Here is a 26,640-nt window from a genome sequence, read left to right as displayed (position 1 = left end):
ACCATTGACCTTGATGTGATGTCAGCAGTGCTGTTATTGCCTCAGTATTTAATTGTTTGCCCGTGTATGATTCAGAAAGCACAATGGGACACTAACGACTGTATTATATAGTATGCTTTTTTTATTTACCAGTATTATTACGCATTGCAAATTATTAACAACATACATGACTGCATCCACTGAACATTTGGCACTTTTAAACCAATGGCATGTACAGATACTTGAAAAGTTACATTACTGTCAAGTGATGGATTTACGTAAAACCAAAAATTCAGAGCCTAAACGAAGCATGTACCACTACGGCAAAGAAGATTCATTGTAGATTAAGATGGGTGAATAAAGGTTTCTGCTATAATGTAACTGTAGCTACTGGGCACTGATGATGAAACTTTGTGCTTTAGCAGCTTGTGATGTAGGAGGTTCTGAGGCAAGTGATCTTTTCTTGGACTTCGCTGGGCCTTTCTTGGTCTCTGAGGTATTGTCTCTGGGTGGTGGGAGTGGAAGTCCTCATCTCTGTGGGTGGAACACATCAACAAGTTGCAAAGAAATCTTTATGATGTGAACTTTATTTGGATAGTTATTGATATGGATGGATGTTCATTTTTTTTATCTTGATGTAGTTTTTGGACATATCGTCCAGCTCTACTCCATATTACCTGAAGTTATCTAAAGGCAAACTGATGACATTATGATTCATATTGTGGTGAGGATCATGTGAATTCAAATAACAAGATTTATGAAGCTGAAATAACATAATCTGTAAATGATTTGTGGCTACTGATTTGTCCAGGTCATGGACTGTACATATTTTGCCTCAATATCATTTAGTTTTACTTACCAAAACCCTTGAATGGTATGAAACAATGTGTTAAAAAGTATACACACTATGAAAATCATACCCCAGGAAGGTATTAAGCAAGCTAAGTATTTCACTTCGTAGGGTGAAAACTGAGTCTCTGTGTTGCACATGCACAGTGGTTTAATAAACACTACCAATAAAGTTGTTATTTTTAAGAATTTATTTTTAGTGAATACAAAATAATACAAATACTTTACCTCGTTTTCCGCAATAACAAGTTGGAGAAAAATATGTAAAATTCACACAGTTGCTCCTCTAACGAGACCGCCATTTTGGACGCAGACTTGTAACCATGACAACTGAAAAGGGCCTGAAATGAGAGGACTAACCCAACAGCAGAGGGAACTATTTGATACGTGTTGTGTTACATTAACACGCAGTGACAATTAAAGGTAGGAAATCAAAGGAATTATTGAAGATTAATGTTTTATGTACACTGAAGAAAGAGGGGGAGGAGAGGGGGTCACGACCTAGCGGATTGATACTTAATATTTGTGACAAGCTAATGTTCTCGAATGAATTCAATGTTGCAGGGATTAACCTCGAACGACGTAAAAACTAATCTCTATCGTTGTGTCTGAGGAGTTTGTAGATTTATAGGATAACACAACACACACACAGGGTTTTGTCGTGGCCTGAAAACATGCGGATGCCGAAAAGCTTGTCCGAGACAAGTAGTCCCCGAGCGGATGAATCACGCGGATGTATACTGCGGTTGTGGGCCCCTCAGCTGATGCGAAAGTAACAGGGACAGAGAGAGAAAAGAGGAGCTGGTGCACTGTCTGTTACAACTACAACACTGGAACAAATAGGTAACAACAGCACACAAAAGGTAGAATTGTGCCGTGACATGTCCGCCAGCGGTCTGTCGGACCTTCGAGGTGATTCAGTGTCGAAATACATCGGAGGATTTACGGCTCAGTGCTGCGAAAATATCTCGATTCCCGTTCCTGCTTTCCTGTTTTTTTGTGTGTGTGTCTAAAAGGTATCAGAGGCCATTTCTTTTCGCTAGCTAGCAGCTAGCGTGCTAGCTGCTAGCTAGACAACTTGGAAACGTGAGCAGAATTTGACCAAAATTGTTCTCACAAGACTGAATTCGTGAGTTTGAACCAGTTTGTCTTGTGTTAAAGAAATCCCACCACCGTCCCGTGGAGGTGGCAGAGCGGTACACAGCGGGTATAAGGCTTGCTAATATTAATTACTTTGCATGCCAAGGTTAGCTGGAAGTAGCTTCTAGGCTCTTGTTTGATTTGACAACGCTAAACGTCAGCTACGTGACTGTCCCGCAGCAGCTAACTCGCTATTGATAATGTCAGGGATATTTTTCTTCCGGATGGATACACAGCGTTGTATTAACGAGTAACTGGACGTGTTCACCGAACAGGCGAGTGTTTATTTTTGTCCTCTTATTGTTGGCGAGTGACTGGTCATTGAAGAAACGTTCGCTCTTATTCAGCTAGGCTAGCTTTAGCTAGCTAATAATTAGCTTCGATACTTGTCATTCTAGGAGCTAAGAATAATACCCGACGTAACTTTGTCTCCTCATCCGAGCTTCTAATTGGAAGTATGTGCTTTGTTGACACGCTGCTTGTTAGAAGTTAACTTGTCTCCTGCGTGGTTTGCGTTATCCTAATTGCTAGCAAGCGCTAGAGTGAGGCAGACATTGGCCTTAGTTCAGCTTAGAAAACATTAGTGACCCGAACAGCCAGCTAACATCAGCTAGCTCTACTTGTGTACTCGCGTTGACAGTTCATAAGGGAGAGATATTTGATCTGCCTCGTTACCTGTCGACTTTACAACTGTATAATTTCGGATTCGAGCCTCCAGTGAAGTAGTGATGGTGAGCTAGCTTACGAGCGAGTCATGTACATTTTTTTCCTTTAAACTTGATAGACTGCCAGACAGTGTGTCATGGCAGTGCGAATACAAAGTTAGCGTACGTCGGTTTATTGGTAGCTTGCTAGCTCTGTAACATTACACGGCTGTCGATAGACGGACCGGCCGATGCTGCCATTGTCGGATGTGTAGCTTATCGCAGGTGAACATAGTCAACATTTAAGGGCCTGGTCGTGACCAGTCTGTAAAAAAAAAAAATCGGCCGTTTCATACCACAGACAATGTAGCTGTTGGTTTTTGGTGCTGCGTTTAGTTCGGGGGCTAAAGAGGCTGACACACCGGTACGCCAACTACGCATTTCCATGGAGCCGCTGCTACGCTAGCCAACGTAACTTTAACGTATGTCTGGTATGTTATTACCACCACTACAGCGTTTCCTCTCCTTATATTCGGTATGTCGTGTTAACATTGGTTGGTGTAATTGTGTGTGTTTTTGAAGATGGGGCTGTGACTGAGCTGCTGTCAAAGTGTATGGGACTAGCTAGGATACGAGGGGCTAAACATGCTAACGTTAGACGGCGGTGGTAGACAACTACGTCAGTAACACAGGCCTCTGTAAATCATGAGTATTAAAACTGGACACTTATTAATGATGTTGACGAAACTTTGTAGCGGCGATTGTTTCAAGCTCCCGAACATTTGAGGAGCTGAACTCCATCATGTAATGTGCGAGTGTGGTGCACCAGTTGTCAGAATGGACGAATAAACAAAGACTAGGACGCACTGTCAGCGCAGGCCTTAAAAGGCCCTGTGAGCTTACCTAGTGTGGCGTATTTTTAAGATCAATGATATCATGATTTAAACCTCAACTAAATGGATTCATTGATAACCCTCCTATTCAAGATGGCAGAAAGCATTTAGGTGTGGATTCAGTAGTCTCTGTGTATCAATTGATCAAATCAGGGTGCTCTGTTTGTATATTCAAATCATATCAATCACTCCTGTTATCAGTACCCTCATGTCAATGGCTCATGAGAATTACATATAAAATAGACTTCTTCATGTGTTAAAGATGTTTTCTTTCAAATCCAATCTTAAATTACTACTGTAAGCTACACAACAACAGATTATTGGTATGGTATCTAAATGTTATGGAATATTCGTACCATTTTAAGATTATCATCAGCTGTTATTTCAATCACAGTCTGACGCTTTGAAAGATCATCCCTTGTTTTTGGGGGAGGTTTGTTTGACTTGCAGCCTTCTCTATGGTAGGTCTATTTACATCTGCCTGTGACCTAGTTCATTATTAACAATTATAATTTATTTATCTGAGGACTCTCAGGTTTTTGTATTCATTTTGGTAAAGTGACACTTTGATGATGATGATCATTGTGATTAATCACAGTCATGATCCTAATCATGGGTGATAGTCATGATCACAATTATTGTGATTGATGGTTATTGACAATGGTTATTGACAATTGTTTGAAACGCTGTCTTGTAAACAATTATATTATAATCTGATATAGTTGGTTGGCAAAAGTTAGGTAAAGGTTTCTATTTAATTTAGTTTGAGTTTTTCATTCTGTTTTACAGACTGGGGAAATTGTGAGGGTGCTTTGAACATAAATTGAGTTGTGTTCCTATTATCTTTCCTCGGAAGAAAGGAGATTTCTGCCTCTTTGAAATCTTTTTCATCATATAAATTTATTTAACACTAAATTCATAGAACAATTTTACCATTTGTAGCAACAAATTTCTTTCTATCCCAACACAAATGGTAATGTCATCAATAGGATGGCTGTTGATTTCAGGTTTGTATCTTGAGATGTACAATCACAGGGATGTTGATGAAACATTTTGTGCCTGATCATCTCAAATTATTTTTTTTGTTTAACTTGAGATTAATGATGCATAGCTCTATCAGCTCTCATCTACTGCACAGCTACCTGTTAGAAACAGAACCAGTTGGGTACAGATACAAGGCTCACCATAATTTGTTTTCAAGTATTCTTAAGTGGTTTCTTTCTGTCTTTGATTGCAGTGAATGGTAGTATCTAGAAAGGGTATGTCCCTTCAGGAGAGAGGTGCCAATGTCCAACCGGCCTAATTCCAATCCAGGGGGGTCACTGCGCCGTTCAAAGAGGAACACTGCTGCGGCCCAGCCACAAGACCACACAGTTGCGGGAAGGTGAGTCTACTGATGAGAATGCAGTTTTCATGGTTGGGGTTTTCCTGAATAGAGCATTTAAAGAGGGCTATTGAATAGAGGGGTGTGTATAATAGAGGGGTGTTTGTAATTAGGTTGTGGGTGGCATGAACAGTGTTTATATGTAGTAATCTGAAATTGAATAGTAACCCACAATTGACATTTTGACCTCTTTGATGAAAGTGGAAGCTAGTGTACTTTTATCATAGTGAAACTTCTCTGTAGCAGCCTTTGATGCTACTCCAAAGGTGGTAAAGATCAGTATCAATGAATATGTAAGCACGGTTAATCAAATTTATTTGGGGATTGATCAATCTCTTTTATGTGGCTGCATAACAGAAACCTGCAATGTCACTTGTTCTTTAATTTCCAACCTTACAGGTTGCAGTCAGAGCAAGTAAAACATAAAGCAAATTCCCCACCTGAAAGTAGAAGACCTAATTCTAAGGCTTCCAAAGCCACAGCCAGCACAGCCACTGGCCAGTCCAGAGGGCACAACTCAAGAAGGTACCCCTCCTCTATACTTGGTGCTTAATGTCTGCGTGTGTATTTAGGGTTTGTACTTTATCCAATAACGTTTGTCCTACTTTACATCTTTGGGTTTTGTTCTAAATCTGAATGAGTACAATAGTTGTGGCATTGTAATTCATCCCTTTGCATGGTTTCAGAGATTTTCTAAGATGGCGTTTTGTTATCCCTCTTGCTCCCTGGCAGAAGCGGTCTCACTCTGTCCGTGGCTTCATTTGTGTTGCAAGACGACCCAGAGGCTGCAGGGACCTCTGAACAAGACAGACCAGGCCACCAGTCAAAGAGTGAAGGCACCCGAGGTCTAAAGAGAAGTGAAGCTCCTGACCAAATTATTACCTTTGGACCGACCCCTGCCAAGAAATCCAAATCGCTCCCACCACCCAGAGACAATACCTCAGAGACCAAGAAAGGCCCAGCGAAGTCTAAGAAAAGATCAATTGCCTCAGAACCACCTGCATCGTCAGGTCGAGGTCAGAGCAAGAAGAGCGGGCCCACTGGGGCCTCACCAATCCCGAAACGGAAGAAAGTGGACTCTGCCCCCGGTCTAAGTAGCACCGCTGGGTCCCTCCCCAATCGTACGGAGGGCAGAACTGCAAAACCCACCAAGCTGGCGTCTAAATCAGCCGCCTCAGCCAAAGCTGGGTGTAGCAACGTGACAGACTCCTCCTCCTCTGCCTCCACTTCTTCCTCTTCATCAACCACAGGCACCAACAGCGCCACCACTCAGGGCGCCAGAGTCAAACAAGGAAAAGATCAGACCAAGGCACGTCGCTCTCGCTCGGCCTCAAGCCCCTCCCCACGCCGTAGTACCCGTGACAAGGAGCAGGCCAAATCTGCCAGCTCTTCTAAATTTGAGTGGGCAGCACGCTTCAACCCCAAAGTGAACCTGCCAAAACCCAAACTGTCCTTGCCCGGATCTTCCAAAACTGAGACCTCCAAACCTGGGCCATCAGGATTACAAGCTAAACTAGCAAGTGAGTCACATTAACTGTATATGTATTCCCCCTGTTCATGGTAAAAAACACTAATTTGATTTGCCTCTTAGCACTATACAATTTTATGTTAGAATAATCTCATGGTGTTTACAAATTTGGTTTAATAACCCAAATCGATTATTCACATGGGTATGGTGGGAAGAAGTTTTTTTTTGAAGAGTATTTGCTGTAATGGTTTTTTTCTGATTGCATGAAAGGATAGAGGGGTTCAGACTGAGCGAAGATTTGCCTGTTGAGGGTCAGCACATTATTCTCATGTGCTCAGTTTAAGGTTACACCTTTGGGATTAGATGTCACAGGACCTGTGATCTGAGCAGTGTCGCAGCATCAGTTGCTGCCCAGTTGAGAAACATTGCAACACACACACACCACCAAGCAAAAAGCTACATATAGATGCTTAACCTTTGACAGAAATTTGTACAAATACTCAATTTACACCCAGGGGTAAGAGTTCACAAAGCCTTTATGCTGATATCTGTGTAACTCATGATTTCCACGTATTGGGTATTAATACAGTTGGTGTTTCTTGACTAGTATATCTAGTTCACATGTGGTGAGTGTGGAATTCTCTCTGCTGGTGGTGAACTGGCTCAGATTTCAGACTGAAGTAAATGTAGCCTGATACTTGAGAGTAGCTAAATACATAAATACTGCTGGCTGCCCAATTGTCAGTGTGAAACAAATGTACCACTGCTATAGTAGACATGTAGGGCTCTATTTTAAACTTTTGATTGGCAGTGCATACAGTGTTGTGTCAGACCCTTAATTCAAGAGCTGCAGTCTAATGTGATGAACGCAATATTAGTGCAGCTTGGTTTTTTTTGGTTTGTGGTATTGAGGTAGCACATTGGTCTCTGGATTATGTATTCAGATGTTTAAAGATTGTGCTGAAAGGTCGTCAGGTTAGTATTGCCTTCGGTTGTTGTCAGCATTAATGGGGGCAGTTATCTTTTTCTCTAATTGGCAGTAGAGAAAACTGATACTCATTTAGCCAGACAAAACAGTTTTTTGAGGCTGATACTATAAATAATTTTACATTGTCTGATTTTTAATTTCAACATATAAACATACTTTTTCATGTGCATAACTTACAGCTTTGTCACCGCTCTGGTTGACACACCATACAATGCTTGTAATTATAGCATATTAACGTACTATTGGCAATTGTTGGCTACAGTATTTAGTAATGGTAGTCAACAAATATTTGTGTGTGTGTATATATATATATACACGCATACATACATACATACACCCCAAAAACACCAATACATAAAACATTTGGCTGCATACCACATTTTATTCAGTAAAACAATATTTTCTGCAGAATATCATTTCACGATACAAAGCAAACTTATCAGTTGCGTCAACTGTTTATTAATTGTCACGCAAAAATTCCAAATAAGCCTACAGAAGACAAACAATGAGACAATTTTTGACCAAAGGACACTATGGTACCTGACAATTGCCAATAAGAAATGCTGCAGCCAGTGCTGCAGAAGTATTGAGCTTTGTTCTATATCCCGAGTTGTAGAGGAGAAAATGTGTAGGAACAATAGGTCAGATGTATATTGCAGATTAATTTTGGTGTGCATGGTGAAGTAGGTCTAAGCTGTCAGGTCAGCGAGGGGTCAGGCTGTTTTTGGTATAGGTGAAAGGATAGAAACTGAGGTGGGCTCTGTGCCATGGGCCTTGGGCCCAACAGCAGAGACCCCTCCTAAGTTGGCATTGGTGTGTTGGCCCACCAGCTGACGTTGGGTATGTTTGAGGGCAGGGAAGGGCTCAGAAGCTGTTTCTGTCAAGAGAAAAGTACTTTATCTCCCTTGGAATATCTTAATTTGTTGGACTTTGTTAAATTTGAATGCACATATTCTGTTACTTTCAGCGGTAATGGTGAGTACTTACCCAATGATAAAAATACAGCAACATTGTATATGTTTTAATTGTACCATTGCTTTTGTATAGCTTTCCATGACACAGTGCTTTTTTGATTATGTTAAATTGGTAATGTTACTGCAGGTTCAACAATGGGGAAAGTTTATGATTGCATTGGCTTTAGATAACTTCATTTTATATGGAAACAGAAATCTGTGTGAGGGCTCTATTTGACCATTTGTAATTTAATACTAAGTTAGATACAAAGGGCTGGACAAATGAACCACATAGAAATCTTTAATTCATTTTGTCTTAATCTTTTTAAATGTTTATTTTTATACTAATTTATGAGTCATAGATCTAGCTTGAGGGTTGTTATGTCATACGGCCACGGTTTAGTTGCTATTAATACCTTTTCTAGTCAGTCGAACAGGGCTCTAAACGGGAAACATTGGAGACTCTTAATGAATTTAACAGTAACAATCAGAGTCCACCAGTATTTAATAGCTTTATTGATCACAGACCTGTGAACAATAGTCATGATATTGATTTATGTTACTAGAAGTATTTTAGTTTAAAACATTAAAATTAAACTCGACTTTGATCAACAACACTATCAAAGATATCTATTGTAGCATGCCAACCAGCTAGCCACAGCCTGTCCCGGCTCGTAGTACCACATAGAACCTCAAGAGGCAACAGTGAGTCAATGTAATAGTTTGTAACAGTTTGCCCACAGTCACGAGAGGACGAAGAAGTAGTAACAGTGAGTAGACTGTAAACTTGTGTTTCAGTAATCTACCCACTCACTCATTACTCTCTCCACGAGCTAAAATATTTATGAATCTGTTTTCACGCATGTTCCTCCACCTCTCGACAAAACCTCTTCTCCTGTCACCATTCCATCTTTTCAGGCTCTGACAGGACAGACTGGGTGTGTAATCGTCATTGTCATTATAGATTCTTAAGAAAACTCCCTACTTGTCACATAAACAGATTGTGAGTTTAAAACTGTATGGAAAACATTCTCCTCCAATTTATGGAGGGTTGGCTATGGAGGTTAGATATGCAATACATGCATATTCTTGTTTGGAAGGTAAATTAATTGAGGAATTATTGTCCAAGACAGACCTGGACCAGCTCTCACTATAACCTTTATCATAAAGGAAGGTTTTAAGCCTTCTCTTAAATGTAAAGATGATGTCTGCCTCCCAAACTGAAACTGTGAGATAATTCTATGGAAGAGGAGCTTGATAGCTGAAAGCTCTGGTACATACTCTACTTTTAGAGACTAGAGAACACGCAAGTCGAAATTCTGGGAGGGCAGATCTCTGGTGGGGTGATGTGGTACTATGAGCTCTTTAAGTTATGATGGTGCCATAGTATTGAGGGCCTTTTAGGTGAGGAGGAGAATTTCAGATTTAACAGGAAGCCTTTAAAGACCTACTGCTGTAACCTGATAAGGAATACGATAATCCAGTCTGCATGTAGGCATGGACTAGTTTTTCTGCATCTTTTTGAGACAATAAATGTCTGATTTTAGAGATGTTACGTTAGTGAAAGAAGACAGTCCTACAAATTAGTTTTTACTTAGAATCAAAGGACAAATTGTGGTCGAAGATGGCTCCAAAATTCTGACTGTTTCATTGGAAGCAAGGGCAATGTAATCTATTGTAATTAGATAATGTATCTCTAAGGTGTTTAGGGCCAAGTAATATAACCTCTGTTTTAGCTGAGTTTAATAAGAGAAAATTTAGGGTAATCCAGGTTATGTCCTTGAAACACGCTTGAAGTTAAGTTTATTGATTACACTGTTGGACCAAGCACAGAACCCTGTGGAGCACTGTGGTTAACTTTGGTGTGCATAGATGACTCATCATTAATTTGCACAAATGGGAATCAATGTAAAAAATATGATTTAACCAAGTTTAGGGTGTATCCTTTCATGCCAATTAGCTGTTCCAGTCTCTGTAATATAATTTGTTCAAAAGTGTCAAATGCTGCACTAAGATCTAACAGGACAAGGACAGACACAAACCCTCGCTCTGAGGCTAATAGTAATGAATGCCAGATGACTGGTTTTCAGACTGGTTCCGTTTCGTTTTGTTTTGACAATGCATTTCAGTCAATAAATACCAGTGTTGATACTTTTTCATTGCAGGTTTGAGGAAATCCACTAAGAAGCGCAGCGAGTCTCCTCCAGCAGAGCTCCCCAGCTTTCGGCGGAGCACACGCCAGAAGACCACGGGCTCCTGTGCCAGCACCAGGTAAAAATCCCAGCGCTAACTAGACAGGCTGGACTGTTGTGTAAATACTGATGACTAAAGTCTTCATGCATTCTTTGATGCCTTTAATCTTCATGCATCTGTTGATGCCTTAAATCTTCATGCATCCTTTGTTGCCTTAAATTTTCATGCATCCTTTGATTCTTGAACATGAACAACCAAATCTACAAGTGCATATCGCGTGAAACTATCCAGGGGAATCACTGTTGGTGGCAGAATGCAGTTTGGTGATTGTCCATTACTGATTGTCAATCTGTTTTTACTCATACCTCAGTCGGCGGGGCTCAGGCCTAGGCAAGCGCGGGGCAGCCGACGCTCGCCGGCAGGAGAAAATGGCCGACTCTGACAACAACCAAGATGGGGCCAACTCCTCAGCCGCTCGCACTGATGAGGCATCACAAGGGGCTTCAGGTACCCATCATAACACCTTTCCAAGTCTTTTTGCTATGAGATGTTTAACTATTGGATGATCAAGAATTTTTCATTAAATTTTTTCAGGATTAAACCTTCAAACCCACAAAAAACCTTCAATGTGATTTTAAGCTTTTTCTTAGTAAAATCTACAGCCATTATTTTGATCTCTTTATTTACTATTTAACAGAGAATTGTATTTATATATTGTTTCTAGCTTCAAGCTCAGTTGCTGGAGCAGTGGGCATGACCACCTCTGGAGAGAGTGAGTCTGATGATTCTGAAATGGGAAGACTTCAAGGTATGTTCAATGCCACCTCAGATTTACAATTCAGTCCTTGGCAAAATACAAAATTTTCCCAACATGTCAGAATATTATATAGCCAAAATACACATTTACCCATACACCATCAGGTTATCAAGCTTTTAAAAACAGTCTTTGAATTTACACTACTTGTAATTGCTCTCTAAGCCTTGCTGTGTTCGCCCTTACAGCTCTACTGGAAGCCAGGGGACTCCCCCCACATCTTTTTGGGCCCTTGGGACCCCGCATGTCGCAGCTGTTTCACAGGACCATAGGCAGCGGAGCCAGTGAGTGTAAACTCCTGACTCTTACATCAGTGTTCTTTATGTTTGGTAAAATCCAAATAGGTGTTAATAAATTCTGCCCTCTCTTTACAGGCTCCAAGGCTCAGCAGTTACTGCAAGGCCTGCAGGCCACAGGTGATGAGTCTCAGCAGCTCCAAGCCGCCATCGAGATGTGCCAGCTGCTGGTGATGGGGAATGAAGAGACACTTGGTGGATTCCCTGTTAAGAGTGTGGTGCCCGCCTTGGTAAGTTTTATTCATTTTGGCTGTTTGCATTTTTCATCCTTTCCTGTGTGCTTTGCAGCCATGCCTCAGTTACACTTTAATTTGCCAGTAAAGTAGCTTTCATGTTGCTTGTCTTTGATTTACCACTAATCTGATTCCATGTTTATACTTTCTTTTGCAGATTACACTGTTACAAATGGAGCATAACTTTGATATTGTGAGTATGATGAACTTCTGTTGCTGTACGTGTTATCTATGTTTGATTCAGTGTTGTAAGGACAATGGGATTGATCCTAACTTTGATCTATGTACACAGATGAATCATGCCTCTCGTGCACTCACATATATGATGGAGGCATTGCCTCGATCCTCTGCTGTGGTGGTCGATGCTATTCCTGTCTTCCTGGAGAAGGTAAGACAATACACTCCCTCTCTGTCCCTACTCGCGTGTTATTTCACAGTGGTGGCCTCTTGATATGTTAATGCCTTATTCCGTCTTATTGTACCCAGCTTCAGGTGATACAATTCATTGACGTAGCAGAGCAGGCACTGACTGCCTTGGAAATGTTGTCAAGGCGACACAGCAAAGCCATTTTGCAGGCTGTAAGTGCATTCTAACTGTCACAACCTTTAGTCGCCCTCTCTCTTTCAGCCAAAATTGCAGACCACAATAATGCTCTTATTTCATCCCTCACAGGGTGGGCTCGCTGACTGCCTCCTTTACCTAGAGTTCTTTAGCATCAATGCTCAGAGGAATGCTCTGGCCATTGCAGCCAACTGCTGCCAGAGCATTACTCCAGACGAGTTCCACTTTGTAGCTGATTCTCTGCCACTGTTGACACAGAGACTCACACACCAGGTACGTTTTCCCATGTAGTAGAACAATGAAATTCAAAATGCAATGCCATCACAGCACGATTTTGACGCAAATGAAACCTAGTGGCATTCATTTCGTCAGTTAGGAGAAAGACCTGGTTTAAATCAAGTTGATGAGAAAAAAGTGTATACTAGTCATATAAGCTTGCTCAGTGCTCAGTTGTATACTTATACATACCCTTTCTCTCTGCGTTACTGTTAATTGGCTGTGTTTGTAGAACCCATTGCCATATTTGCATAGCAGCAGGTTACAGATGTAGAAATAGATGTATTTTTTAGAAATCTGTTGTTCTAAAACGAGTACATTGAGTTTACATGAATATTTCACTTTTTTAACATCGTCCCTATATTGAGAATTTCTTCAGTGTAAAATGCAAAGATTCACTCATGTTTTTATTCTTGTAACAATCTTTCAGGATAAGAAATCCGTCGAAAGCACTTGTCTCTGTTTCGCCAGGCTGGTGGACAACTTTCAACATGAGGAGGTTTGTAACTCAATTCTTCCTCTTTTTTTTTAAGACTTAACACAATGTTTACAGTTTTATCTTTGCCTTTTGCTATCCAACCTTCCGACTAATGTGAATGGATGTGTTCAAATCAACAGAACCTGCTGCAGGAGGTGGCGTCACGGGACCTGTTGACCAACATTCAGCAGTTGCTGGTTGTGACCCCTCCTGTGCTCAGCTCAGGGATGTTCATCATGGTTGTGCGCATGTTCTCTCTTATGTGCTCTAACTGCCCCTGCCTTGCAGTCCAGCTTATGAAACAGAGTGAGTAACCCTCACACTCGTAAATACTTACTTTTCCCCCTGTCCATTACTGTTATACTCTATGTAATATACAGAGTGTTGTTGTTCTTACTGAATGTAATAGTTAGTAGTAGATGTAGACTTTGAATCAGAATGGTATTTATGTGAATATAAAATGTGTATATGAATTTTGTGTATTTGTGTTTATATATGCTCTGATTCTCCACAAATTATTGGCAACATGAGTAATTGCCATAGAGATCAAATTGTTTTGTTCACATCAACTTGTTCGTCATTGTCTGCCTCTGAAATTCACTTTCACTCCACTCAAAACAGATAGTAGTAGAAGTGTAGGAATATTCTGTGTTAAAGATCCAACAGGCAACTAATAGCAGAACTGTCATTGTTTACTTTTCTGAACAGACATAGCAGAAACTCTACGTTTCCTCTTGTGTGGTGCGTCAAATGGCAGCTGCCAGGAACAGATTGAGCTGGTACCTCGGAGCCCACAGGAGCTCTACGAACTGACCTCACTCATATGGTAACATCTGTCTGCCTGCCTCCTGTTCGGTATCGTGTTGCGTAATTTCTGCAAAATGTTATTTCAAACATTGTCCTTTGCCCAATTTACAGGAATTCTATCAAATATGCTCTGCCACACTCACATTTGGTTGACCACAGTGTCACTCCTGTTACAACTGATTCTCACAGACCTTGAAACACAGATACAGTTGTTTGCCACAGTGGTCAATTGACAGTAATTAATCCATGGCAGGTGCTAATTTGGTCAGTCAGTGACATCTTTTTAATAACTTCTTAAAATCCTCGTTTATAGACTTGCTTTCATGTGATACTTTATTGTCATTTTACCGCTTTTACGCGTTCAAGTTTTTATTTACTTTTTTTGCTTCGTTGACAAAGCACCTAGTAAACTCTGTTTTTAAAAACTGCTATTTAAATGAAGTTTCAATATCTTTAGCACAAACTAAAGATGCAGTATATTTATCTCATTAACACAGACACAAAGTTTAATGGTATCAAGCTAAAGCTAACATTGTTTTAAGAGCTCTAAACATTAAGGGCAGTTTCATGCAAAGGTTGGTTCTCAAATTTTAATAAATTGATTAATCAACAAACTGTAGCTTCGCCGTCTTAGTCATTACACAAAAAGGCTGTAAATAAAACGGCACATTTAATTTCAAAAAAGGTATTTAAAGAAAAAGTATTCCACCTAATACAAGTGAACCTGAATGTCGCCACTTTCTGAAAGCTCTTCTTTTTTACAGTGAGCTGATGCCCTGCCTGCCGAGAGAAGGCATCTTTGCCGTTGACTTAATGCTGAAGAAGGGTAGTGCCCAGACTACCGAAGGCGCGATCTGGCAGTGGAGGGATGACCGAGGACTGTGGCACCCTTACAACCGCATTGATAGCCGCATCATTGAGGTATAAATGCTTCACATGCAAACTCTAAAAAAAATTTGCGATGATATCACATTACAGAAACGATTTGTTCGAATATGTTGTGCCTTCTGCATGACTGATTAAGGGCCTTAAAAGTAGATTTAATCATTCAAATACTGAATTAAATTACACTGTCCCAGTTTTACACACACTTTTGTGGAGTTGATCTATATGTTACTGATGTCGGGTGTATTCGGTTATTATCTGCTCCTATAGACAGCGCACCAGAACGGGGAGGATGAGATTAGTTTGTCAACTCTTGGCCGTGTGTACACAATTGACTTCAACTCTATGCAGCAGATAAATGAAGACACAGGAACAGCACGTGGAATACAGAGGAAACCAAATCCTCTCGCCAACCCCAACACAGGTAATTCAGGTCACTGTAAATGACCGATATTTGTTATAAGGTGGCTTCTGCAGTTTATCACATTTCTAGAGGAAATAATCTTGGTGATTTTTAATGGGTTTTTAGGTAGCTTTTTTGTTGGAGGATAGGGCTTTACAGCAGTGAATGTTCAAATTGTGTTTCATTTTTGCAGAGGAATCTTGTACAAACTGCATTCATGCAATGAGTGCAAGTGAATGGAGTTTGAGCAGGCAGCAGCAAGCTGTAGTCTTGCTGTTGCTGTGTCTTATCCAGTTGTGTTGTGTGGATTCTGCACCTGATAAGTGAAAGAAAAGCTAACTAACTTGTTCACCATTTTGTCTTCAGGGGGCCACCAGGAGGTTCGTCGAGAAGACGCACGAGCCCAGTTGATGAAGGAGGACCCTGAACTGGCAAAGTGCTTTATCAAAACTCTGTTTGGGGTCTTGTATGAGGTGTACAGCTCGTCAGCTGGCCCTGCTGTCAGACACAAGTGCCTTAGAGCCATCCTCAGGATCATCTACTTTGCTGATGCAGAGCTGTTGAAGGATGTGCTGAGGAACCATTCTGTGTCCAGGTAACAGTGCCGTACTGTGAGCTACTTTCAAAGACTGACCAGTCATACTCCTTGAGTGAAAGTAAATTTACCTGTTTTTCTGTTTCTTTTTCTACAGTCACATTGCCTCCATGCTGTCCAGCCAAGACCTGAAGATTGTAGTGGGTTCTCTGCAGATGGCTGAGATCCTAATGCAGAAGCTACCTGATGTCTTCAGTGTTTATTTCAGAAGGGAAGGTAAATAAACGATCCCCTAGTAAAACAAATTTCTTACTGTGTGTGTTCATCAAAATAGATGATATAAAATGATTTAAAGACATTAGCCTGAGCTTCATCTAAACACTGACAAACATATTTAACGTTGTTGTATCCTGTCAATTTGGGAATTTGTCCGTCTTTATTGTGATATTTCATAGCTGTAGGCTCACATAGAATTTTATGAAGCTTTAGCAGTTGAGATTCAAGATTTTTTTTTTATTGTTTTACTGAAGAACCCCATAACCCAAAGCCAATAATTGCATCACCATCTGAAGCTCAACAGTTCATGAGCCAAATTATTTAATGCAGTTTAGAAACATTTTGACTTGATAAATAAATGCATTGCTGCCAGTGTTTCCTTTGCGTTACCTTTCCAGTGCCTTATTCATCGTCTGCATTTCACATTGACCCACCATTGTTCACATTGACCCACCGTCCTCAAAACGAGTGTGACTCGCAAGAGTTCTCTGGTATTTCTTTAAGGGTTTAGGTAGTTTCTAACTCCTCTTTCTCTTCCAGGTGTAATGCACCAGGTTAAGAACCTGGCAGAGTCTGAGACCTTTCTAGTAACAAGTCCCCCTAAGGCTTGCCCAAGTGGTACTGCCAGTCTGTGCACCACCACCATCAGCACGGCATCTACCACATCTGCTAATAATGCAACTCCAGACCTTGGCTCGCCCAGCTTCCAGCACAGCATGGACGACTCACTGGACCTCAGCCCACAGGGGTGAGTCTGTGGCCATGTGTGGCTTTGGTTTGGCTGTTTACAGAAGGGTTTTAAATATACGTTACTAGCACAAGCCCAAAGACTGTCACATTGGAAGCTAAGAAGCCCATAAAACACAAACCACCTTAAGAGAGTTTTGGCTAATTTTGTCTACAAATTGCATTGAAACCTCATATCTAAGCTTTTCAGACAGAATTGGATTGTTTATTCAGAGATGGATGTATGCTGCTTTTCCTCAATGTATTTTAACATGTGTATCTTACCCAGTTGTTGTTTGAATGAATTTGCACACAGATATTTTCATTGTTCCCCGTTAGCATAATAGTAATTATTTTCTCCTCCTCAAAGGCGGTTAAGTGATGTCCTCAAGAGGAAACGACTACCTAAAAGAGGGCCGAGGAGACCCAAATACTCTCCTCCAAGAGATGAAGACAAAGTAGACAATCAGGGTAAGTTAAAGTGTTACAGTCACAGTGTATGCGATGTTTATCAATATCGAGAAAAACGCATCTAATACTTTGTTTGAAGAATCTGTAAACATGATGATGTGAAAATCTTTGCTGAAATGTTCTGGTTTAAATGAGTCCCAGACACAGAGACACAGTATCTCCCCATTCCAAGAATTTACACACGTATATGAATGTGAGTGTTGGTTGACGCAGTGAGCACAGAATATTTAGAAAGTGTTCAGTCCAGCCGCAAACTCTTCTCTGATCAAGTTTTCAGAAGAGTTAAACAATCTCAGGTGGTCCATCTTAGTCTTCACTGGGATAACAAATGATAACATTCTTTTGGTAGGGAGGAAAATTCAAAAAAGAAATCTTCGCTCTTACTGTGTCAGGAAACTTGGATACATAAAGTCTCAGTGTCAAAAGTCACATTGAATATCAGGACACTATTCATTCGAATCCCATCTCAAAGCATTAACAACTTAAAATCAATGCTGACTAGACCATTTTTTTAATCAATGTTTTATATATTTTATAATACTGAGCTATAGTGCAGAATCATATCATCTCATTTGTATTAGTAGCCTTACAGTGCAGTTATCATTTAATACAAGGTTGGCAGTAGAATCTGTTCAGTTTCATGTGGCAAGTTCAGGATTTAATTGTTCAGTATCGGCGGGTGTGTCATTGATTCCTTGAAGCACATTTGAGTGGTCGTGACCTGAACTGACATTTTGTGATCTTGGTTATATTCTCAACCCGTAGATAACCCTCCCACTCTGCCTGGGTTCTTTACAGCTAAGAGCCCAACCAGTACTCAGTCACCCAAATCATCCTTCTTGGCCAGTCTCAATCCCAAGACCTGGGGCAAACTGGGCGCCCAGACCAATAATGCCAACTCGGAGCCCTCACGCACGGCGGGGGTGAGTGGCTTGGCAAGGGCCCCTCCAAAGGACTCAATATCAAATAACAGGTACTATGATAACAAGTATGGGAGAAGTTTAACTTTTCCCCCCACTTATATTATAATATTGTCAAAGTCACACTTTCCCTTGTAATTTGAAGAGAAATGTGTTTTATTTTCAATTCTTTTGCAGAGACAAAATAAAGGCCTGGATCAAAGAACAGGCGAGTAAGTTTGTGGAGCGCTACTTCAACTCTGAAAATGTGGATGCCAGCAACCCAGCACTGAATGTACTCCAGAGACTTTGCACAGCCACTGAGCAGCTCAACCTGCAGGTAAAACATACACCCACGCTGTGTAGTGAACTGTTAAGAACTAATAAACCAACAAATTCAAGGTAATATATATATATATATGAAAAAAGATTGATAAAACTGGGTACCTCCCAAACATTTAAACCAGTTGGAAATAGAGAGAAATATAGATGCTGAAAGTGTATCGTTTTTAAATAATATTCACTGTATAAAATACAGTAACATGCCAGTACTAAGACATTTTTCTCCTTTGTTTTTCCCAGGTGGACGGTGGTATGGAGTGCCTGTCAGAGATCTCCAGTATTGTATCGGAATCTGATGTGTCATCATTTGAGATCCAGCACAGTGGGCTGGTGAAGCAGCTCTTGGTCTACCTGACCTCCAACACGGACAGGGAATTGCTGACTCGTGACGTGCGGCTCAAGAGGTTCCTCCATGTGTTCGCTGGCTGTCCGGTGAGAAACTAAAATATTTAGACTGCCAGGCTTCTAAAATTCCGATATGGTACAAGGTGACCTGTCTCTTCTAATACTCAGTGTTCTTCGAGGGTGGAAACTCCAACAACACTGGAAACTATCAACACAGTTTGTGACTCATTGTTTGCTGTCTCCTGTTGTCCTGTATAATTTAACCTTGATTATTCACTTTGTGGTTTGTAGGTTCCAGGAATGGAGTCTGTCGGTCGTCTAGACCCATCAGGGAATGGGGCTTACCTGGGCCTGGTGCACAAGATGAACAGCTGTCTGAGCCAAATGGAGCAGTTCCCTGTTAAAGTGCATGACTTCCCCAGTGGCAACGGCAATGGCAGCAGGTCTGTGGCTTTACATGAATGTATATCTAAACAGTTAATCTTACACTGTTTCGATTAACATTGTACTCTGATTCATTTCTCTCTCCAGGGGATCTCAGGCACTGAAGTTCTTCAATACACATCAGCTGAAGTGTCAGCTTCAGAGACATCCAGACTGCACTAATGTTAAACAGTGGAAAGGAGGCCCAGTGAAGATAGACCCACTGGCTCTGGTGCAAGCCATCGAGAGATATTTAGTTGTCAGAGGTGAGGGCTGCTCACAGCTTTTAATGTTGATGCTGATTCCTTGCCAGTGTCCACCCTGACAACACTGGACACAATTTAAATTTCTAGAAGCACCTGTTTAATTTCCAATTGTCTAGATGCCCACAGATTGTTCTTTTAAGCTTTTGTGAATTAACTTTGCGATTATTTAAAATCTGGTCTGCACAGGGTATGGCCGAATCAGAGAAGAAGATGAAGACAGTGATGATGATGGTTCAGATGATGAAATCGATGAATCACTGGTATGTGAGGCATTTCATGCCAAATATGTATGTTATCTTTTTATTCGTAAACAGATCCTGTGTAAATACGTGTGCTAAAGTTAATTCAAATCTCACTTAAATACTGTTAATACAAATATGTAATCTCTTGTGTATCCAGGCGGCACAGTTCCTGAATTCTGGCAGTGTGCGTCACAGACTACAGTTCTACATCGGTGACCACCTGCTACCATACAACATGACTGTATACCAAGCTGTACGGCAGTACAGTCTTCAGGCAGAAGAAGAAAGGGAGTCGACGGATGATGAGGCCAACCCCCTTGGGCGAGCTGGCATCTGGACCAAAACGCACACAATATGGTAAAAATGCAGACAAGGTCTTAACAACTGTCTTAACCGTCATTGTCACTTTTGAATCAGAAGGGCAACATGTTTCGGGATTTGGTAATTAACCAGTAGTGTCCATGCAAATGTATTTGTCAAATTGTCTCACACAGGGTGTGATATGCACATGTTCTTGTATTCTCAAAAGTGCAACATTTTACTTACCAAAATGCAGTTACTCCTTAACATGTTTATATACCCAAAGTCCAGTCATTAAGGTAAATGAGTTTCAAATGATCTGTGTCCAAAAGGCATGTAACCTAATACCCATCCAAGAATCCAAAAATCTTTTCTTAAAAATTTTTTTTATTACATTCAAAAACCTAAATACAGTGAGTTAGCCCTGAACTGTACCTGATATGAGAAGCATCCATAAACAAAATGTTGTGTCTCGTTTCCAGGTATAAGCCTGTGAGAGAGGATGAGGACGGCAGCAAAGATGCTGTGGGTGGAAAGAGGGGCCGAGCCCAGACTGCTCCCACCAAAACCTCACCTCGCAACGCCAAGAAGCAGGATGAGCTGTGGCATGGTGAGAATCTGAAGTGAAGAGTTTCTAAAACTAATATAAGTACTGCCATCTGACAGAGAAACATTCTGCATCTGCTTCTTTTTAAATTGACTTTGTTGTATATTAATAGTTCAACTCAGCATAGTCGTTTTGTAGTTGGTAGTTCCTAGTCCAAATCAAAAAGCAGTTGAGTGACCAGATGAAAATATCAGAATCATACAGCTTTTCAAAAGTCTGAACACTGTTCCTAATTACAACCATTGATTCCCATTTCTTGCAGATGGTGTGTGTCCCAGCGTCATCAATCCCTTAGAGACATACCTCAGTCCGGAGCCACCAGAGACCATAACCTTTGATGACCCCTCTTTAGAGGTCAACCTGCTGCTGAGGGTCCTGCACTCCATCAGTAGATACTGGTTCTACTTGTTTGATGTAAGTCTCCAAAGATGCCTTTTAATATTGTTTCAATAATTAAATGAATAACACTGCAGTCAGCATCAGTTATAGCTTCATAACATATAGAGAATATCATCAATGTTTTTGGTTGTTTTGCAGAATGCTGTGTGTAAGGAAATCATCCTGACCAGTGAGTTCATTAACAGTAAGCTGACAGCCAAAGCCAACCGTCAGCTACAAGACCCACTGGTCATCATGACAGGGAATATCCCTACATGGCTCATTGAGCTCGGAAAGACCTGGTAAGTTTCATCCTGTTGACTGAAAGAGGAATAAGAAAACAAGCTGCTACCATTTTGTTTGACAGCAGTTGGTACTTACACACTTTTCTCTCACTCTCTTCCTCTACAGTCCTTTCTTCTTCCCCTTTGACACCCGGCAGATGTTGTTCTATGTAACTGCCTTTGACCGCGACAGAGCCATGCAGCGCCTACTGGATACAAACCCTGAGATCAACCAATCAGATTCTCAGGACAGCAGAGTTGCACCACGTCTGGACAGGAAAAAGGTGCTGTGTTTCCAAACTTAAGTGTTGCACTTGATCCACTTGCTATACTCAGTCTTCAGTGTTTCACGAGTTTCCATTCTCTATGAATGGAATTTAAAAAATTTTCTTTAATCATTTTGAATTTCACGTTGTGAAATGTTGGCACCTATTTGTACATTTGTTTTTAGGGATGTCTGAAACTTAACATCTTTCGTTTCTCGGCTCGTGTTTTCAGAGGACGATAAACCGCGACGAGCTGCTCAAACAGGCTGAGTCTGTGATGCAGGACCTCGGCAGCTCCAGGGCAATGCTGGAAATTCAGTATGAGAACGAGGTACATTTACTTTCTGATATCTGACTAATACTAAGACATGATGTTGGTGCAATTTATTTATTTTTTTATTAAATTTTTTTATTTTATCTTCTTTCAGGTTGGCACAGGTCTTGGCCCAACTCTGGAGTTCTACGCTCTGGTGTCTCAAGAGCTGCAGCGGGCTGACCTCGGCCTGTGGAGGGGCGAAGAGGTCACTCTGCCCAATCCTAAAGGTACCAGGATAAAAACAATTGTCCAATGATTTTTGGTTTTGTGTTATTATTCAGACATTGGTTAATTTACCTGACAACCCATGATCTTTATACATTTGTACTTAATGTTAATATAAATCAGATGTTGTACTGTTTGTTGTAGTTTACCTGACTAAGTATGTCTGTACCGTTTGTCTCTGCCCAACAGGAAGCCAAGAGGGAACTAAGTACATGTTCAGCTCCAGAGGACTGTTCGCGGTTCCCTTTGGCAGGACAACCAAACCAGCACACATAGCCAAAATCAAAATGAAGTTCCGTTTCTTAGGAAAGCTAATGGCCAAAGCCATTATGGACTTCAGACTGGTAAATACTTCTATCTTGGTTAATGGACTTGTATTTCCAAGGATAAGCATTAAGGAATGATTTTCTGCCATTGAAAACATAATCTCATGTATAAATGCTGAAGTGAGTACAGGCATAGAGAGCCTGCTTAATGATGTTTGAATACATTTTTTCAAGCACTGGTCACTGATCAAATGGGTGATTGGACTTGGGTCGATGTCCGATACATATTTGGGCATTTAAACATTACTATATAACCCCTATATAACATTGTTGTTTTTAAAGCTGTCTGACTGTTTTTATGGCCTAAAATGGGATTGAAACATAATTAAGCCTTTGGGAAATCTATAATGATCCTTCATTTGCTTCAGCTGTGATTCGTATATAAACCCCATCCTTGAAGGTATTCAAGGTGAGTTGCAATCATGGGAAAGACAAAGGAGCTTCTACAAAAGCTGAGAGAAGAGATTATTTCATCACATCTGAAGGGTATAAGATTTCCCAAAAATGTATATTCCAAGAGACACCATTTGGAACATTATAAGGAGGTTTAAAACTAATGGAGCAGCTTCAAACCTGAAAGACAATGATCCAAAGCCCACCTCCAAGTCAAGCAAGGCTTGGTTGAGAAAAAGATCCTGGAACGTCCAGGAGTGGCATTCTCAGTCACCAGATTTAAATCTGATTGAAAATCTTTGTTGGGATTTAAAGACTGCAGTTGAATTTCAAAGTTAAGTCAACTTCTGTTGTCAAAATAACTCGCATGTATAAATATCTTTTGTTGTTTAATGAGGTTTTTTGTCATTTATTGACATTATCTGTCATCCACATCACTATAATGTCATTTGAGGTGAGGGGGTTGAATATGTCTGATTGCAACTGTACATGTGTTGTAAAATGTGTTCCTGTTTTAACTGACTTCATTAACCACTTTCCTCCTGCTCCTCTCTCCAGCTGGACCTGCCCCTGGGTCTACCTTTTTACAAGTGGATGCTGCGAAATGAGTTGTCGGTAAGCTCCCATGATCTGGTGAACATTGACCCCAGTGTGGCCAAGTCTATTCAGCACCTGGAAGATATTATCCGCCAGAAGAAGAGGCTGGAGCAGGACCGATCACAGGTAGATAACACCATCCTCAAATTGTTAAGTTTACGGCTCTTTAAGGTTGTGTACCAATTCAGAGGCCGTATCCATTGCAGGACCATTCGGTCTACACAGGCGTGGCCTCCATATCTAAGTCACCGGTGAAGGTTGAGGCTCCGATGGGTTGTTGATGATGGGTCCTTCGTTGCTCGAGAAGGAGCCTTAAAATGGTCTACAGACAAATGTTGCCCATGTGACAAAATTTGGTCTTCAAATGCAGTGAAGGATGAGGCCCCTGAATTGGGACATAGCTCATGAGTTGGTTTAAATCCTGGTTGACATTGATTGTGTATTTTTTACTCTTTTTTTTTTTTTTTTAACTTATTTTTTATTTAGTTTTCAACAAAACAATATGCATTTTCAGACAGTTACTTTCTTTTTCCATTTTTCAACTGTATACAATATTGTTATACATGGTATTCAAGTACAGTGTACAATGCATAGAAAGAACAACAAACATCACACAGTGCTCACTCCAAGAGAAAAAGAGGGGGCATAATAATAAGAATAAATGGTTGATTACATACATAATTTATTAAATTAAAAGAGGAAAGAAAAAAGAAAAAACTAGTAAAATGAAAATAAAACCAGAGGTAAAGAAATAGTTATTGTCCACTCCAGAATGTAGTATATGCTATATATGCTTTTCAGAGAGGATTGTGTATTATGTATGTGAATAGGGAGAGTTGACAGATAACTGCTCAACCAGAGGCCCGGAGCGAGATTAATTAGTGACCGTCATTGCATTAATAACGCAGAGACAGGACCCCATCGTTTAGTAAAGATAGACTTTTGGAGTATGGAGTAGGAATATGTGATTTGCTCCATTTGGTAGATGTCCCATAATTTTTGGGTCTACATATTGTATGTGGGTGGGTCGGGTTTTATTTTTTAGTCTTTTAAAGAACCAAAGTGTAGACCTCTGTTCCAAAACAGTTGTATCAGGGTATTTTCATCAGGGTTCCATAAAAAGGGCTTCTTCCTGTTTCTCCAGAGGTTCCGTTGTTAACATGTGTTCATGTGTTTGTGTCAGACGAGGGAGACCCTGCAGCAGGGGCTAGAAAGCCTGAACATGAACGGCTGCTCAGTAGAGGACCTGGGTTTGGACTTCACCCTCCCAGGATACCCAAACATTGAGCTGAAAAAGGGCGGCAAAGACGTCCCAGTCACGATCTACAACCTGGAGGAATACCTCAGGGTATGAGAAACACACACAAACTCCATTTCAAAAAATGTGTCACTGTTATTATTGTTCTTCCTTACGATCATTTATTTTTTTAATTTCTCTCTGTCTAGTTGGTGGTGTACTGGACTCTAAATGAAGGAGTGTCCAGACAATTTGAGTCGTTTAGGGAAGGGTTTGAGTCAGTCTTCCCTTTACATCACCTGCAGTATTTCTATCCAGAGGAGGTAAAACGTTTTCCTTTTTTGTGTTATTTTTTCTTGCCGGTAAAATAAAAGCTTGCATTCTTATTCTCTTTTCCAATTTCTAATTTGTTCTCCTCTCTTGCCGTAGCTTGACCAGCTGCTGTGTGGCAGTAAATCAGAGACGTGGGACGTCAAGACACTGATGGAGTGCTGTCGACCAGATCATGGCTACACCCATGACAGGTGAGGCTGTCACCCAATGACATGAAACTGCAAACAGGGCAGTGCAGCCTGTAAATACTGACTAAGTTACAGAACCTGCTGCATTTCACTTTTTTCCAAGAGAATTTAACGATGAGACTCAATCAGTGAATCTTGATTATACAGAAATTAAAGTTCTACGTCTCAACAAAGGAATTCTGTCAGTTGGATTCCTCTGACATCAATCTAGATAAGAACATTATGTTAACTGGAGTTTTGTTGCTCAGACCTAGTCACATATCATCATATGTCCCTGACTAGTCAGTGGGTGGTGATAAATAGCTGTGGATTCACAAGGGACCAGAGTTAGTAATAACCATGCTGTTCTGACTCGTAAAGCAAGTAGACCCCATACAATAATTCAATGATCTTTAATGCTATGTTCAGGTTATTAACTACGTATAATTCACACAGTTGCAGTTTGTTAAAATTGTGTCAAGAGGAAAAATAACAGCAAGTCAGCGGTTTAGTAGGCCCGTCATATCCTGTGTTTTTCCTAGCATTTGTTACTTTGCCATTTGTCTACTGACACAGTGATGACATTTTTGATGTTCCTGTAGCTGCTTCTACAAGTTTGTCCTCAGCGAAACCTGTACCTGACAAACAATTTAGTGATGAACACCATAGAATCTGGCATTAGGCTTCTTTCATACTCCCTGTACGACACAGTATAGGTAAAGGTTACCTCTCCAGACCCATATCTGATGTATCGTTGATCTCTCTCTTTTGCAGCCGTGCAGTTCGGTTTCTGTTTGAGGTGTTGAGCAGTTTCGATGCCGAGCAGCAGAGACTCTTCCTGCAGTTCGTTACAGGAAGCCCCAGACTGCCTGTCGGAGGTGAGTCTCCTCATACTCGCTGGTTTTAAGGATGATGTCTAAATTGTGGATGCATGTTGAGCAGTAAGCAAGCCCCGCACTCACTTTGGTATCGCTCTGGTCTCTTAGGTTTCCGGAGCCTGAATCCCCCTCTGACGATCGTGAGGAAGACCTTCGAGTCGACAGAGAACCCAGACGACTTCCTCCCCTCAGTCATGACCTGCGTCAACTACCTGAAGCTGCCTGACTACTCCAGCATAGAGATCATGCGAGAGAAACTGTTGATTGCGGCACGCGAGGGCCAGCAGTCTTTCCACCTTTCCTGATCTCTCCACATGTCACATTCAAATGCCTTCTACAGCGACTGATGAAATCATTACTTCCTTCTTAGTTTTTTTTGTAATCACATACATCGAGGCTACGTGTACAGCCTTCTTGTTAGAGAAAGCAGCTTGCAGAAAACTTAAGACTTTAAATATATATTTGCTGCCCCTGTCTCTCAAAAAAATATAAAAAATACAAAAATGGAAATGTGTTCCATGACTCACAGAACTTAAAATATAAAAAAAAGAGAGCAAAACTTA

At 40.8% G+C, this 26,640-nt stretch overlaps 1 protein-coding gene across 5 annotated transcripts; it reads left to right on the top strand.

The window, feature by feature from the left end:
* The first annotated feature begins 1,600 nt into the window (after positions 1-1,600).
* On the top strand, positions 1,601-26,640 carry trip12 (thyroid hormone receptor interactor 12). 5 transcript variants are annotated; one of them, XM_061073507.1, is made up of 42 exons: positions 1,601-1,671; positions 4,743-4,889; positions 5,289-5,414; positions 5,622-6,409; positions 10,464-10,569; positions 10,862-10,998; positions 11,216-11,299; positions 11,494-11,589; positions 11,680-11,831; positions 11,992-12,027; positions 12,127-12,222; positions 12,321-12,413; positions 12,508-12,669; positions 13,103-13,171; positions 13,291-13,456; positions 13,859-13,976; positions 14,722-14,878; positions 15,113-15,266; positions 15,612-15,840; positions 15,938-16,056; positions 16,597-16,804; positions 17,153-17,253; positions 18,019-18,226; positions 18,351-18,492; positions 18,735-18,926; positions 19,131-19,282; positions 19,371-19,528; positions 19,715-19,788; positions 19,928-20,127; positions 20,553-20,680; positions 20,940-21,091; positions 21,215-21,357; positions 21,467-21,623; positions 21,838-21,936; positions 22,034-22,148; positions 22,336-22,490; positions 23,424-23,588; positions 24,646-24,810; positions 24,909-25,022; positions 25,129-25,223; positions 25,974-26,077; positions 26,186-26,640. In XM_061073507.1, exons 2-42 carry the CDS (start codon positions 4,792-4,794, stop codon positions 26,380-26,382), a joined length of 6,210 nt encoding a protein of 2,069 aa, XP_060929490.1. In that variant the 5' UTR covers positions 1,601-1,671; positions 4,743-4,791; the 3' UTR covers positions 26,383-26,640. The 5 variants fall into 5 exon arrangements, with proteins under 5 accessions (XP_060929490.1, XP_060929493.1, XP_060929494.1 ...); XM_061073510.1 differs by lacking the exon at positions 1,601-1,671 and adding an exon at positions 3,051-3,103 and having other exon boundaries at positions 15,194-15,266; XM_061073511.1 differs by lacking the exon at positions 1,601-1,671 and adding an exon at positions 3,052-3,103 and having other exon boundaries at positions 15,194-15,266; positions 18,052-18,226.

The sequence above is a fragment of the Limanda limanda genome, chromosome 6 (assembly GCF_963576545.1).
Source record: "Limanda limanda chromosome 6, fLimLim1.1, whole genome shotgun sequence".
Classification (NCBI taxonomy): domain Eukaryota; kingdom Metazoa; phylum Chordata; class Actinopteri; order Pleuronectiformes; family Pleuronectidae; genus Limanda; species Limanda limanda.
This window is presented reverse-complemented; position numbering and strand designations above follow the sequence as displayed.

What these genes read in the sequence shown, in the direction of transcription:
- trip12 (XM_061073507.1), top strand. Translation starts at nt 4,792, where the DNA reads ATGTCCAACCGGCCTAATTCCAATCCAGGGGGGTCACTGCGCCGTTCA. An exon ending in GAGATATTTAGTTGTCAGAG is followed by an intron (nt 19,529 to 19,714) that starts GTGAGGGCTGCT and finishes TGGTCTGCACAG; the next exon opens with GGTATGGCCGAATCAGAGAA. An exon ending in CATGGCTACACCCATGACAG is followed by an intron (nt 25,224 to 25,973) that starts GTGAGGCTGTCA and finishes TCTCTTTTGCAG; the next exon opens with CCGTGCAGTTCGGTTTCTGT.